The 16661-nt window shown below is 43.3% G+C and overlaps 1 protein-coding gene across 2 annotated transcripts; it reads left to right on the plus strand.

Moving 5' to 3' along the window:
- Window positions 1-296: 296 nt before the first annotated feature.
- Window positions 297-12823, plus strand: cfap99 (cilia and flagella associated protein 99). Of its 2 annotated transcripts, none has more exons than XM_024430214.2 (17): window positions 297-635; window positions 850-975; window positions 4654-4798; window positions 4998-5092; window positions 5799-5911; window positions 6058-6235; window positions 8213-8293; window positions 8383-8451; window positions 8573-8659; window positions 8760-8848; window positions 9045-9249; window positions 9403-9544; window positions 9728-9879; window positions 10003-10208; window positions 10302-10491; window positions 10700-11489; window positions 12713-12823. In XM_024430214.2, the coding sequence occupies exons 2-16, from the start codon at window positions 862-864 to the stop codon at window positions 10805-10807; spliced, it is 1974 nt and encodes a 657-aa protein (XP_024285982.2). In that variant the 5' UTR covers window positions 297-635; window positions 850-861; the 3' UTR covers window positions 10808-11489; window positions 12713-12823. The 2 variants fall into 2 exon arrangements, with proteins under 2 accessions (XP_024285982.2, XP_042181313.1); XM_042325379.1 differs by lacking the exon at window positions 12713-12823 and adding an exon at window positions 12580-12596.
- Window positions 12824-16661: the final 3838 nt, after the last annotated feature.

A 16661-nucleotide genomic window follows, 5' to 3' on the forward strand; every position in this document is an offset into this window, starting at 1 on the left:
TTCGGTTCATTTTAACATAGCAATTTTATTGTGGCATGAATAATGGGCACTGATATGAAAATATAAATGCATTATTATTTTCACATTCCTATTTTAGCATTGTAGTTTCGAACGGGCACTGATAAGACCACATCGCTTCCAAGTAACTCGGACATCTATCAGAAACAACCAATAGGAATCCCTAACAAAAAAAAATGAAGCAACTTTTTACTCGGAGGGGCCGACTTTCCGAGTTGTCTTTATGTCATGAACGCGGCATTTTGGCTTGCACTACGTCACTATAGTGTACGTCATAATCATAGTTGATTCTGTCAAACGAAAATAGATATTTTTTCTAAAATCTTGGTACATTATTTTCATTAAGTAGTTGGAACACATCACAAAAATTAACCTTTAATTGATGTCATAATGGTGTTTGTCACAATGTGTAAATAATAATGTTGTTGACCGCTGTTTTGTGTTACTTGGCAACAACCAAACATCGGAACTGTTTTGAAGCTATAAAAACACATTGAGGAAAACAAATGGGTTTCACATTGCTAAAGACCTTCGATTTATGAAGCAACTATTCGGCAACATTTTAGTCCTGCAAGGAATGCGTTGAGTTCTTTCAATATAGCTTTGCGACATCCATGGTAAGGGTCCAAGCATGGACACATTTTGCGTGTCAGAAAATGCCTCCAGCATCACTGATACGTTTATTAATAACCAGTAGATTATCATCTATGTGTCTGTCGTCTGTCATTGTGGTCAGGTAGCTACCTCAATCCAGCCACCCACCACATTCATTCATTGAGACGATTTTAATTTCACCAAATGCCATTCTGTCCCTACTCTGCTTATGCTCAGGTGTAGCAGAAGATGGCACAAGGCTATGCAACACTTATCAAGGAAGCCACTCTGCTCCTGGACAAGTTCAATGCAGACAAACAGTGTGTGGAGGAATTTACAGAGGATGCTTCAAAGGCCATCGAGGTAACTGTACCTAAATGGAGTAGTGTGTATGTATGGATGTGATGGATTGATTAATTTCATGCCCTATTATAATGCATAAAGTTATCATGTTAAGGTAAGACCCAGATGCAGACAACGTCAAGTTAACATTTTAATAAGCCAACAGGGACAGGCAAAAGACAGGTCAAGGACAATAATCCAGATAGCTGGGGCAAAGGTACTGGACGGCAGGCAGAAAAGGTTAAACAGGAACAATCATGAGACAGGAACAGGGGGAAAACCGCTGGTAGGCTTTACGAAACAAAACGAACTGGTAACAGACAGAACACAGGTATAAATACACAGGGGTTAATGGGGAAGATGGACGACACTGGGAGGGGGATGGAGACAATACCAAAGACAGGTGAAACAGATCAGGGTGTGACAGTAACCCCCCTCTACTACCTGGGGCGATACCTGGTTGACCGGGGTGTCGGCGTTGGAAATCTGCGATGAGGCCTGGGTCCAGGATGTCCCTGGCGGGGACCCAGCACCTCTCCTCTGGGCCATAACTCTCCCAGTCAACCAGGTACTGAAAATCCCTGCCCTGAGGTCAAACCTACTGGAGACGCCTCACTGTGTATGCCAGTTAGACGTTGATGAGACAGCCACTGAAAGAAGCTCCCGATTCCCCACATAGTAGTTCCTCTCCGTGCCATTGAGGCAGTGGGAGAAGAAGGCGCAGGGATGCAGCTTAAGGTCCAGGGCAGAACGTTGGGACAGGACAGCCCCCACTCCAACATCCGAAGCATTCACCTCCACCACAAACTGTCGGGAAGGGTCAGGATGAACCAAGATAGGAGCACTGGTGAAGTGATGTTTGAGGTCCCGGAACGCCCGTTCAGCAGCAGAGGACCATGTGAACGGAACCTTGGTCTAGGTGAGTGCAGACACGGGGGGAAGCCAAGGTGCTGTAACTCCGGCTAAAGCGGCGATAAAAGTTGACAAACCCCAGGAAACGTTACAGCTGCACCCTAGACGTAGGCTGAGGCCAATCCACCACCGCTGTCACCTTCCTGGGATCCATCTGGACACTCCCAGCAGAGATGATGTAACCCAGAAAGGGGATGGTGGAGCGATGGAACTCACAATTCTTGGCCTATACAAACAGTTGATTCTCCAGAAGGCGTTGAAGAACCTGCCGGACATGGAGCACGTGTTCTTGGGGGGAGCGGGAGAAGACGAGAGGGTCATGAATGTAGACGAAGACGAACCGGTTCAACATGTCACGGAGAACATCATTTACCAGAGCCTGGAACACAGCAGGGGCATTGGTGAGGCCAAAAGGCATGACCAGATACTCGTAGTGGTAGCTGGCCATGTTGAAGGCGGTCTTCCACTCGTCTCACTCTCGTATCCGCACCAGGTGGTAGGCGTTCCATAGATCCAGCTTGGAAAACACAGTGCCCCCCTGGAGCGGCTCGAAGGCAGAGGAAATTAGTGGTAACGGGTAACGGTTCTTAACAATAATGTCATTGAGTCCCCGGTAGTCAAGGCACAGGGTCTTGTTCTTTTTCTCCACGAAGAAGAACCCTGCGCTGGCAGAAGGGGGACCGATAAATCCTGCAGCTAGGGAGTCCCCAATGTAGGTCTCCATAGCCTTGGTCTCCGCTCCCGACAGACCTCCATAGCACCACACCGCCCCTGGGACAAGGTCAATCCCGCAGTCACAGGGTCGGTGCGGCAGAAGCGAAATGGCCCAGGCCTTGCTGAACACCTCCCTGTTCAGCAAGGTACTCCGCGGGGATGGTGGAGAGGTCCAGGGCAACTTCCGTGCCCCCAGGAAGACGTCCTGGGGCAGGTTGCGCTGACTTCAGGCAATAGAAGTAGCAGAACGGACTCCAGCCCATGATGGCACCCGTAGACCAGTTGATGAGGGGATTGTGTGGCTGGAGCATCCCAAAACCACGGGAATCTGAGGAGACTTGATGAGCAGAAATTGAATAGTCTCGCTGTGATTCCCTGACACCCGTAGGTTGATGGGAGTGTTATGAGTGACCCGGCCTATAGAGCGGCCATCTAGCGCTCTATCATCCATGGGAATGGAGAGGGGCTGAGGACCTGGAGAGATTTAGACTGGTTTCCCCACAGCAGAATGGCATAAAAAGGGGTGCGAGCAAGGGAAGCGGAAAAGTTCTCCATATGGCCCACCAGAGTACTCGCTCCTACCGGTGAGCCTGTTTTTTTTATTGGACACAAAAGAGTCCCGCAATACAGACAACTCTTTGTGTTGATCCTGTATTACCATTCCGCTGGCGACAGCCCAGCCCTGCCTAGTTGACTCTGCCATCTTCGGCATCTCGCGTAGGGATCTCTCGGCAACGGGACCGTCGGAGACTTCCGGGATGATGCGGAGGCCAGGTGGAATCCCTGGATGTGCGAGCAAAGTCGAATTTCCGCTCCCTCCGTTGTTCATCGATGCGGATGGTCAACGCGATGAGGGAATCAAGATCCGTAGGTAACTCCCGAGCAGCAAGCTCGTCCTTGATCTCCTCTGAGATGCCGTGCAGGAACATATCGAATAGCGCTTCCTGGTTCCAAGCACTCTCCGCTGCCAACGTGCGGAAATCCACTGCATAGTCTGCCACACTGTGGGAGCTCTGCCGAAGTTGGATGAGCTTCCTCGAGCTTCTCTCCCAAAGAACAGGGCATCAAAAACCGTCACCTCTCCTACGAACCCCTTCGAACTAACACATATGGCCGGCTGTTGTTCGCATACATCAGTAGCCCAGGTGAAAGCCCTCCCGGACATCAGTGTGATGAGGTAGGCTATCTTGGAGCGATCCAAGGGGAAGGAGGAGGGCTGAAGCTTGAAGACGAGGGCACACTGAGCTAGAAACGCCCGACAGGTGCTCGGCTCTCCATTGAAATGTTCCGGGGGAGGTAAGCGGAGCTCCTGAGAAGGCAGACTGATGGCGCTGCTAGCAGCTGTTATACCTTAGGGGCTGTGTGGTTACCACCGTGGTAGGCTGCCTCCCAGACAACCCGCGGAATTGCTCGAGAAAAATGTCCAACGCCCAGTCATGGCGTTCAGCCAACGTTTGGACCCCTCCATAAGGCCACAAAGTAATTCCTCGTGCCTCCCGATGGTGGCTCCTTGGGAGGAGATGGCGTCGCAGAGTTGGCCTGGGTCTGCTGGGTCAGTCATGGCCAGTTCGTACTATCACGTTTCAAGGTAAGACCCAGATGCAGACAACGTCAAACTAACAACAGTTTAATAATCCAACAGGGGCAGGCAAAAGACAGGTCAAGGAAAGGCAGGGGTCAATAATCCAGATAGGTGGGGCAAAGGTACTGGATGGCAGGCAGGCTCAGGGTAGGCAGAAAAGGTAAAACCGGGAAACTACAGGACATGAACAGAGGGAAAACTGCTGGTAGGCTTGACAAAACAAAACAAACTGGCAACAGACAATCAGAGAACACAGGTGTAAATACACAGGGGATAATGGGGAAGATGGGCGACACCTGGAGGGGGGTAGAGACAACCACAAAGACAGGTGAAACAGATCAGGGTGTGACAAAAGCATGATTTTAAAGATAAGGAAGGAGATCATTGATCCAATTAATGGTCCGACCAGAGTCATATACTGTATATCCATACCGTACTACAGCTCGGTATTACAAACATTTCAGATAACAGTTTGTCTTTCTTACCACCAGAACCTGGATGCCTTGGATAAGAAGTTTATACTGGATATCGTTTCTGGATGCATTGAGCAAAAAAAGTTATTGGATGTTGTCATCAACGTCTTTTATGCTCAGAGTGGGAAATGCTTACTGAAGGCTGATCGTAACCAGTTAGCCAGTAAGTTCATCACATCATTTCAAGCATATATTATTTTGAATAACTTCAGAATTCTAGACAATGTTGATTTTGTTGTTTTAAATGTATGAATGAATAGGGATTCAATTGTAATGCTGGATGGGTGGGCGGGGGGCATTGCTTTCAAAAGCATGATCTGGCCACTTGTCTCTTCTATGCTTGCTATATTTGTGTTCCACAGTAATATGTTACTTCAGCATGTTCCTCATTGATGACCTTGGACTGGAGTGCTTCAGCAAGATTGTCAACTCTTTGGACATAAAAAAGATGCACAAAGTGAGAAAAGTACATTTTCTGTGATCTAATGGCACTTAGGAAGTTAGGATGCAACAACAATGCAATTTTTTCACAGTTTGGGTTAATGTTATGGCTCATGAAAGAAATCAACTTTCTCTGCCAATCTAGTCACTCACCCTAATATAGAGGGGGTTATCTGTGTGGTAGTTTTTGGGTCATGAAGTTTGAGTGTCAAAAATGTTAGCCTATTAAAGGCCCAGTGCAGTCAAAAATGTGATTTTTATATATATATTTCCACACTATAAGGTTGGAATAATATTGTGAAAATGATGATAATACCCTTTTAGTGTAAGAGCTGTTTGAAAACACCGCCAGAAATATCAGTCTGTTTTGGTGGGATAAAGTTGTGGCCTGCGTGGTGACATCACCAGGCAGGAAATGAGCTAATAGAACAATAAGAAAGAGAGTTCCAAACCTCTCTGTTATCCGATAAAAGCTAGTTTTCCATTTTCCCAACCCTACTCAGACCACTCCCCGACAAGCCTAGCAAAATTTGGTCTTGAGAAATTGCTAAGAAGCTATTTTTGTTTATTTTTGACCATTTTTAATTTAAAACAATACAGTAAGGTACTTAATTGTTACCCAGAAATGATTTGATATTGAGATAAAAATGGCTGCATTGGACCTTTAATGTAATGAAACCGTACTTGGACTGTGAATGACAGTATAAATTATGGTTTGGCAGTTCCTGAGTTTCTTCTTCAACATCACAAACCTCAGTACCTGGATCCAGGGGGAGTGGAGTCAGATCTATGATGCTGCCTATGTGGAGAGGAACTGGATTGCCCCGCTGCTAAGGTGCAGCACTGTAAAGACATTTATGTTATGCCTAAATACATTGAATCACCACTTATTCTGTATTGTTTTGTTGTCTTTATTATGTGCTGTTGCTGTCTTGCTCTTTGCCATCTCTTTTTCTAATAGCTACAGTTTTCACCCACTAGGTGGCACCCTGAGATTGATATTCTGATGGCTCAGCTTGCATCCAGAATGTCTAGAGGGAGTCAGTTTAAAAAATCCACCAAGAAGAACACTGAGCCCCACGAATTTTCACTTACCAAACCCAAAGCTCGCCCCCTCCCTGCACCTGAGCCCATCCCCCTGCAGGAGAAACACCAGCTGGTCAGTTTCAAGTTTCAGTTTTACCAGAGGCTCCCACATGAAAAAATACTACAGTTTACTATAGAATATCAAATCAAATCAAATGTATTTATATAGCCCTTCGTACATCAGTTGATATCTCAAAGTGCTGTACAGAAACCCAGCCTAAAACCCCAAACAGCAAGCAATGCAGGTGTAGAAGCACGGTGGCTAGGAAAAACTCCTAAATACTACAGTATTTACTATAAATGTATGTTTAACGTAGAATACTATACTACACACTAGTATGCCTCGATCATGTGTAGTACTTACTATAGAATGCTGTAGTATATTGTAGAACACAATAGTTAACAGTACAGCAGTCGGCAAAAGCACTAAACTTTATTAAACTATTTATTTATATTTTCATTTAACCTTTATTTAACTAGGCATTTCCGTTAAGAACAAATTCTTATTTACAATGACAGCCTACCAAAAGGCAAAAGGCCTCCTGCGGGGACTAAAAATTAATTCAAATAAAATATAGGACAAAGCACACATCATGACAAGAGAGACAACACAACACTACATAAAGAGAGACCTAAGACAACAACATAGCATGGCAGCAAAACATAACAACACAGAATGGTAGCAACACAACATGACAACAACATGGTAGCAACACAACATGGCAGCAGCACAAAAGATGGTACAAATTATTTTTGGCACAGTCAACAGCACAAAGGGCAAGAAGGTAGAGACAACAATACATCACGCAAAGCAGCCACAACTGTCAGTGAGAGTGTCCATGATTGAGTCTTTGAATGAAGAGATTGAGATAAAACTGTCCAGTTTGAGTGTTTGCTGCAGCTCGTTCCAGTCGCTAGCTGCAGCGAACTGAAAGGTCGAGCAACCCAGGGATGTGTGTGCTTTGGGGACCTTAAACAGAATGTGACTGGCAGAACAGGTGTACTGTAGTAAATACTACAGTATTTAATTTGCATATACCCTGCCCATTCCCTTCCCCCATATCCCAATTTGTGCCACCCATAAGCGAGAAACCTACATGCCAAGTATAGGCCTTTTTTTTTTTTTTTTTTTTTTTTTCCCACCATTATTGAACCAGGTAGGCTAGTTGAGAACAAGTTCTCATTTACAACTGCGACCTGGCCAAGATAAAGCAAAGCAGTGCGACAGAAACAACAACACAGAGTTACTCATGGAATAAACAAGCGTACAGTCAATAACACAATAGGGAAAAAAAGTCAATATACAGTGTGTGTAAATGGCATGAGGAGGTAAGGCAATAAATAGGCCATAGTAGCAAAATAATTACAATTTAGGAGATTAACACTGGAGTGATAGATGAGCAGATGATGGTGTGTAAGTAGCGATACTGGTGATATATATTGTGTTCAATACAGAAAATATAATTTATTTTACATTTATTTAACTAGGCAAGTCAGTTAAGAACAAATTCTTATTTACAATGGTGGCCTAGGAACAGTGGGTTTACTGCCTTGTTCAGGGGCAGAACGACAGTTTTTAAACATGTCAGCTCGGGGATTCGATCATAGCAACCTTTCAGTTACTGGCCCAACGCCCAACCACTAGGCTACCTGCCGCCCCAGAAGAGCTGAACTATCTGTTCAGATCCCAGTCCTACCTACAGATTCTGGAAAATTTGCTCTTTTAGTATTTCCTCAAGGAAAAAGACACCACTTCTATATTAAAGATAATAAAACAAAACACCTAAAATACTACAGTACAACAGTAATGTCTGCAAAAACACTACAGTAAATACTACAGTATACTACAATTTGTAAAAAGACTACATTAATTACTATAGTGAATACTACAGTAAAGCCTGCAAAACACTACAGTGAATACTATAGTATTTATGCCATAGTATACTACAGTATTTTTTCCAAAGTCAGAACCTTATTGATACAATATCATAGTAGATAGGCTATTCTATTTTTATAACCTTCATAGTGACCGCTGCTTATTGTTTCATAGGTACCAACCAGCACCTACAGAGTTCCAAAAGAGAAGCAGGTCATGGAGGAGGTCAAACAGAGGAACCGTCAGAAGGCAGTGGTATGTTGTGTCTGGTATCTTATTTTAACACCTAGTTTTCTCCTGCGCTCATACATGCAATAAACCCCGGTTTTCTTTTCCACCCACAGCAAGTTCTGTATGAGGCCAACACTCAACAGTTCAAGTGTGCAAACCCACAAAAGTCTGAGCGCACCAAGGTAGGTGAATGTTCCACGTAAGAGATTTTTAAATACATTTTCTTGCTTCAAGGTTTTTTTTCTTCTATATGGGTATCCTGTTTCCATCCAGCTTAATCATACTGTACTGTCTGATTTACAGAGTGTCATGTCCCAGATTGTACGAAGCCATGATGCCCAGCTCAAGTTTGATTCACTCCACACCTCTGGAAGCCCAGCCACCCATAAGGTAGCTCTCACATAATACAGAAATCATATACCGTAACTGACAGACACACTTGTCTATGTGCGTGTGTGTATACCCATGTGTATTTGTATATTTCCACCAGCTTAACAACCTGCCCATCAGGCTCAACACCACGGCCATCCTGCGGGAGGGGGCTCTGTATAACCGTCAGGTGGAGGAGGATCTACGCAGGTACGACACAATATAATCCCTGCATCTGTGCCTCCTATATCAGTTGTGCCACTATACTTCAGGAATTAATCACTATTGCCAACTGTATAGTTGACATATTTGACATAAAAAACTAGCTGCGCTAGTGTGACACTTGTGACGGCAGCTAGAGTGGAGAGGTTTAATAATGTGTGCTGGGTGTGTTACGGTAACACAGGATGGAGCAACTTGTGGAGGGGGCGGGCGAGCCCTCCTCGTTCCTGCAGTGGCAGAAGGAGATGCGGGAGCGTGATCTCCAGGAAGAGCTGGCCCAGGTGGAGCGTCGCCGTCTGGAGGGTCGCATCAGCTACGAGGAGGCTGCTCTCGCCCGCACCCGCATCATGGAGCGCAACCAGAAGACTGCACTGCTAAAGAAGGAAGAGGTGTGTGTTATTAGAATGAATTATTAATGTGTTCATAGTGTTATTCAGTTTTGGAATCATTGAATCGTTGAGAAAGTGTAATTGGCTATATTAAGTGTTCCTGTCTTTGTGAGTCTCTTTGATGGAGCCTGTCCTGTTTATGATTGTTTGCAGACTGCCAAGCTGATGCAAAGATACGCAAACAAGCGGTTGCAGGAGGAGAAAGAGATGAGAGACCTGGTGCAACAGGTAGCAGATGGACACAAAAACTCAAAAGCAGCTAAAGTGAAGTTGCAGGAGTTCAAACAGCGAATAGGTGACTAAACTATAGCATTACATCACCCCCTGTTCCCACATTTTTACTTATTTTATTTTACCTTTATTTAACTAGGAATGAGAAATGTACCCTTTCTCAATTACACCTGCTTTGGTGTTGTGGTGCAGCAGACCAGAATTGGGGTCTCATTTCTGTGTGCTTTTGTGTACGTTTGCATTCCAGTAAAGGAAGTGTCGGAGCAGAGTGGGGAACTCCTTCGTCAGGCCCTGGAGGAAGCACAGGCAGAGCTGAGCAGGAAGTTTGAGATTATCTGTCAGATCCGGGCCATTGAGTCTGTCCCCCTCATCAGGCACAAGTTTGTGGATGAAACAGAGGTGAGCAGAGGAATGGATCTTGCCAACATAATAGAGTATAAAGGCATTTTGCTGGGTTCTGTCAGAAGAAGGTTGACTTTTATGATGAACAATATACTGTATTCTGATCTCTCCCTGTCAAAGACAGCAGGACATGAACTGCTTGGGGAGATGTCCCTGGCTGAGCTGCGGGAGCGTCTGGCCATGCTGAGGAATGCAGAGCAGAGAGAGCATCAGTACAGGAGGGGGCGCATTCTGGAGGACAAGAAAAGCAGGGAGCAGCTTTTGCTGGAGCAGCTGGACACCATCGCCCTCCACAGGACAGCCCTGGGACAGGCTGCTGCACGCAGGTCAGAGCAACTAAGACACTCGCATGCCTGGCTTGCACACAGAAGGTATGTCTGAGATGTACAGTATCCTAATGTGCATATGGTGTGAGGCAGGCAGGAGGAGAAGAGAGCAAGGCGGGAGCTGCAGCAGGGAGTAGCCGAGGATGAGAGGGTGGTGGCTTTGCAGAGAAGGCTGGAGGAGAGGCAGCAGGAGCGCCAGAGGCTGAAGCAGGGTGAGAAAACCAAAGCCAAGATTACTGAGCAATCTGCCACTCATGCCCTCAAGAGCTGGAATCACAGGAAGGTAAGCATAAACAGAAATATAAATATTCCAAGCTGTGTTTGGATTTGTTAGAAGATGTTCAATAACCATCTTATCACTCTCTCATCCCAATCATGTATGTGTGTGTGTGTGTGTGTGTGTGTGTGTGTGTGTGTGTGTGTGTGTGTGTGTGTGTGTGTGTGTGTGTGTGTGTGTGTGTGTGTGTGTGTGTGTGTGTGTGTGTGTGCAGCAAAAATGGAGGAACAACACTGGGCAGATTTGGAGCAAAGATTGGAGTGTCAGGTCCAGCAGGAAGCTCCTAACACTCTCTCCCAGAAGAAAAATACTCAAGGTCTAGACATCAGCCTCTGAATGTCATTCTCCTAGCATAAGGACCATATTGCATGTTTGCTTCAAGTCTTTGAGAAGCCCTAATTTCATATAACAAGTACAACATGCATTTTGTATTTACTTTTGTTAAGGCTACTATTGCTACTATTATCAAGAGGATGTCAGCATGTAAAGTTGAAAAAAATATATATGTTGTTGTGCTCTTATGCCACTGTACAATTTAAAGTGAACCCAAATCTTTGAACTATGTGTTTTATTTCCTTACGTTTGATTTGATTTAGTTACATTGGAATGTAACTTGTATGTTCAAGAATACCCATGCATGGGTGAAAATGGGCGCATTCGAAATAGCAGCGAGTAGAGAGAGACTGACTGATCGACAAATCACTCTGAAAGTTATTTGAAGATCAGTCAGTCAGAAATTACCCATGATACATCATTCCCGGTTTTGATGCTCTTGAACGCGGTCATGTCTAATTACGACGCAAAATTTACATACCCATTCGACTCGCGTTTGGGAGAATTTTTGCATTTTAGTTTACTCTAATTATTTCAACCTGCTAACGTTACGTTAATTATCCTAACATGCTATGAAAAGTCACTGCTGACAGTGAGCTACTCACATATGCACAGCAGCGACACTACTGCAGTTCATCCAGGTTTGAACCCGAAAGTATCTTGTCAGAAAGGTAACAACCAACATATACATTCGCTTGGTATCTTTCTTTTTATGTACGAATGTTAAAATACTATTTCATACATGGCTGCTTTTTAAACGAATTAGCTAGTTAACGTTAGCTAAAAGTTTGCCTGTTTTTCTTTTACTTAACCAGCGAGGGAAAAATATAAACACGTCCGTTAGCTAACGTTAGTTCGCAAACGTAGTTCGTAACAACAATTGATTATTAAGTTAACTAGCGAGCTTGCTAGTTAAATTACTAATCAATTGTTACTAACTACGTTGATGGAAGATACAGGTAACTGCCCAAATAATGGAAAAACCGAGTAAATGAGGGATACCAAAGTATATTGATTTCTGATTTAATTAAGCAATTAACATCCCACCATGCTTAGGGTCATGTATGAAAATAACGTTTTATTGGTCGCATAACGTTACACATATTTAGCAGATGTTATTACGGCTGTAGCAAAACACTTATAGTAATATCTAACAATACACAAATCTTCAAGTAAAATAATGGAAATATAGAAATATTTGCCAGAGCAATGTTGGTGCGGAGTATAAATATGTATGTATGTGGTTGTGTGTGAGTATGTGTGATGGGATGTAAAATGCTGGGCAAGCCATTATTTTCGCAATTTTTGGCTACCATGCATGACAATGCCCTCATCACTGAATGATTTGATGAGCATGAAAACGATGTAAACCGTATGCCATGGCCGTTTCAGTCACCAGATCTCAACCAATTTGAACACCTATGGGAGATTCTGGAGCGGCACCTGAGACAGCTTTTTACACCACCATCAACAACACGCCAAATGATGGAATTTCTCATAGAAGAATAGTGTCGCATCTCTCCAATAGAGTTCCAGACACTTGTAGATATGCCAAGGTGCATTGAAGCTGTTCTGGCTTGTGGTGGCCCAACGCATGTATATTGGTGTTTGTTTTATTTTGGCAGTTACCTGTGGTTTTAGCTATTTTAGTTATGTAGCTTGTAAGTTCAAGTTCCATTATCTGCTATTATTGTTGCAGGAAGTATAGGCTGTCTATAATGTTGTTACATCCTCAGTGTGTGTCATTTATTTATTTTGCAGTTACAACATGAGTGAGGTAAGTCTGTACTCGTTCCCTATTAATCAGGCAAACACCTCTTTCCTTTCCCTTTGTCTACTGATGTGTGTTTACACTCTTCTGTTGCTTGACTGTACCCTACCCATATGCGTCCAGGCTGAGCAAGATAGAATAGAGATCCCTGATACCAGATGCTCCAACAATACAAATGAAGGCACAGCAGACAGCAGCAACACGTCACACCTTGAGACCATAGAGGTGCTGGAGAGCAGTGAGTAAAGGCCCATATATACTCCTCTCCATAAGTATTTGGACAGTGAATCTATTTTTAAAAATGTTAAATACAGTACCAGTTAAAAGTTTGGACACAACTACTCATTCCAGGGTTTTTCTTTATTTTTATTATTTTCTACTTTGTAGAATAATAGTGAAGACATGTAAACTATGAAATAACATGGAATCATGTAGTAAGCAAAAAATATATTTTATGTTCTTCAAAGTAGCCACCCTTTGCCTTGATGGCAGTGTTGCACATTCTTGGCATTCTCTCAACCAGCTTCATGGGGAATGCTTTTGCAACCGCATTGAAGTAGTTCCCACATATGCTGAGCACTTGTTGGCTGCTTTTCCTTCACTCTGCGGTCCAACTCATCCCAGACCATCTCAATTGGGTTGAGGTTAGGTGATTGTGGAGGTCAGATCATCTGATGCAACACCATCACTCTTTTTATTGGTCAAATAAGCCCTTACAGAGCCCTGAGGTGTGTTTTGGGTCATTGTTCTGTTGAAAAACAAATGATAGTCCCACTAAGCGCAAACCAGATGGGATGGTGTATCGTTGCAGAATGCTGTGGTAGCCATGTGTTAAGTGTGCCTTGAATTCTAAGTAAATCACTGATGGTGTCACCAGCAAAGCACCCCCACACCACCAGCTCCATGCTTCCTGATGGGAACTGCACATGCAGCGATAATCCGTTCACCTACACCTACTCGGTGGTTGGAACCAAAAATCTGAAGTGTTCCACTGGTCTAATGTCCATTGCTCATGTTTCTTGGCCCAAGCAAGTCTCTTCTTATTGGTGTCCTTTTTAGTAGTGGTTTCTTTGCAGCAATTTGACCATGAAGGCCTGATTTCACACATTCTCCTCTGATCAGTTAATGTTGAGATGTCTGTTACTTGAACTCTGAAGCATTTATTTGGGCTCCAATTTCTTGGGCTGGTAACTCTAATGAACTTATCCTCTGCAGCAGAGGTAACTCAGGGTCTTCCTTTCCTGTGGTGGTCATGAAAGCCAGTTTCATCATAGCGCTTGATGGTTTTTACGACTGCACTTGAAGAAACTTTCAAAGTTTTGACATTTTCTGGATTTACTGACATTCATGTCTTAAAGTAATGATGGACTGTCATTTCTCTATTTGAGCTGCTCTTGCCATAATATGGACTTGGTCTTTTACCAAATAGGCCTATCTTCTGTATACCACCCCTACCTTGTCACAACACAAGTGATTGGCTCACACGTATTAAGAAGGAAAGAAATTCCACAAATTAGCTTAACAAGCGACACCTGTTAATTGAAATGCATTCCAGGTGACTACCTCATGAAGCTGATTGAGAGAATGCCAAGAGTGTGCAAAGGGTGGCTACTTTGAAGAATCGGCTACATTATTCTATTCCATGTGTTATTTCATAGTTTTGATGTCTTCACTATTATTCTACAATGTAGAAAATAGTTTTAAAAAAACAAAAAAAAGAGAAGCCTTGAATGAGTAGGTGTGTCCAGACTTGACTGGTACTGTATATATTCAAGCATTTTGGATTTTGAGATCAAATGTTTCATATGTGACAGGACATTGTCACCTTTTATATTTGAGGGTATTTTCTATGGGGTGAATTTAGTGCCAACAGAGATTTGTATTTGAATTCCATAATTTTGAATTTATGCTCAAATTGAAAAAATAAAACTTCTATTTCATTATTTGAAATTGAATGAATATTGAATTCTGTTTTCAAATTCAATATTTATATATTCAGTTTCAATATGATAGATATTGCATTCATTGTATGTATCAAGTTTATAAACTGTCATTTAAGTTACTCAAAGTTTCATGTATTGATCTTCTCAGATGCATTCTAAAGTATTTAGACCAACTTCTTTCCACATTTTCTTACATTACAGCCTTATTCTAAAATGGTTTAAATAAAACAATTTCCTCATCAATCTACACACAATACCCCATAATGAGTGAAGTGAAAACAGGTTTTTAGAAAATGTAGCAAATTTATTAAAATGTATAAATAAATACCTTATTTACATACGTTTTCAGACCCTTTGCTGGGAGACTCGAAATTGAGCTCAGGTGCATCTTGTTTCAATTGATCATCCTTGAGATTTCTACAACTTGATTGGAGTCCACCTGGAAAGGCAAACACCTGTCCATATAAAGGTCCCACAGTTGACGGTGCATGTCAGAGCAAAAACCAAGCCATTAAGTCGAAGGAATTGTCCGTAGAGCGCTGAGACAGGATTGTGTTGAGGCACAGATCTGGGGAAGGGTACCAAAAAAATGTCTGCACCATTGAAGGTCCCCAAGAAACCAGTGGCTTCCATCATTCTGAAATGGAAGATGTTTGGAACCACCAAGACTCTTCCTAGAGCTGGCCGCCTGGCCAAACTGAGCAATCTGGGAGAAGGGTCTTGGTCAGGCAGGTTACCAAGAACCCGAGGGTCACTCTGACAGTGCTCCGGAGTTCCTCTGTAGACATGGAGAACCTTCCAGAAGGACAACCATCTCTGCAGCACTCCACTAATCAGGCCTTTATGGTAGAGTGGCCAGACGGAAGCCACTCCTCAGTAAAAGGCACATGACAGCCCGCTTGGAGTTTGTCTAAAGGCACCTGAAGGACTCTGACCATGAGAAACAAGATTCTCTGGTCTGATGAAACCAAGATTGAACTCTTTGGCCTGAATGCCAAGTGTCACGTCTGGAGGAAACCTGGCACCATTCCTACAGTGAAGCATGGTGGTGGCAGCAACATACTGAGGATGTTTTTCAGCACCAGGGACTGGGAGACTAGTTAGGATCGAGGGTTTGAGCCAGGTCTCCTGTATGTCATGACTGTGCTAGCCCACCTAGCTAAAATCCATCGAGAGGAGCTCAGGAAGCAAGTCTTCATGTCTCCAGCAAGGCTACTCATTAAAAGAGCCACGTCGGTCACATTTCCCCCACCCTTTGACCTTCTCATTGAAGATACCCATCCAAGTCACAGGACCCATGCCTAGGCTTTAGCTTGGCAGGCTAACACAGTCGTAACCTATGTAACGCTGTTTGAGTCTTTGCGTGTCAAAAAAGATACGGCAAATAACACTGGTGCTTTTAATTTCACACATCAAATAACACTTTTATATTATAGAATGTTGTGTGTGCTGAATTTGCACGTGAAAGCCAAGCGCCACAACTACGATCAGTACCACTGTCAAAGCTGTACAAAAAAAAGTCTGCAAACAAGAATACACCGGCCACGAACAATATGTTTACGATACCGCGTTGGTAATAAGGCATTTTGTTCGACCGAATGGGAAAATGTCTGTGAGCATTTGAAATAAGATCAGGATAATACAAAAATGCAAATATCTTTTGATAGATGTTTACTAGAAACTTCTGTGTAGCTAGCTAACTTTGGCTTAGTAGCTAGCTAGCACCAATGCAACCAGCCTGAAAACAATGACTAGTAGAAACTGCAGTCATTTTCACTATTCTTAGCAATGATTTCAAATCAAATTTTATTTCTCACATGCGCCGAATACAACAAGTGTAGACTTGTTAGGAATCCTTGTAAGTATTAGCTAGGTAGCCACTTGTTCGCCTATTGAAATTGAACTTCAGTTCATGAAAATAACTAGCCAGCTACTTAACCCTGTTGCCCAAAGCTAACGTTATAAGCAGCCAGCTAGCTTCATCTGGAGACTTGACCGGACCGGGTTATGTGTTGTGAAGCTAGCCACGAGTGGAATTTGCGGTTCGCTTTCAAAATAAAAGTACCTATTTGAAAGTGACGCAGAAGGTTACAATTGGTGGAATCATTAGACTTGATAATGTTTAGACT

The sequence above is a fragment of the Oncorhynchus tshawytscha genome, linkage group LG08, assembly GCF_018296145.1.
Source record: "Oncorhynchus tshawytscha isolate Ot180627B linkage group LG08, Otsh_v2.0, whole genome shotgun sequence".
Taxonomy (NCBI): Eukaryota; Metazoa; Chordata; class Actinopteri; order Salmoniformes; family Salmonidae; genus Oncorhynchus; species Oncorhynchus tshawytscha.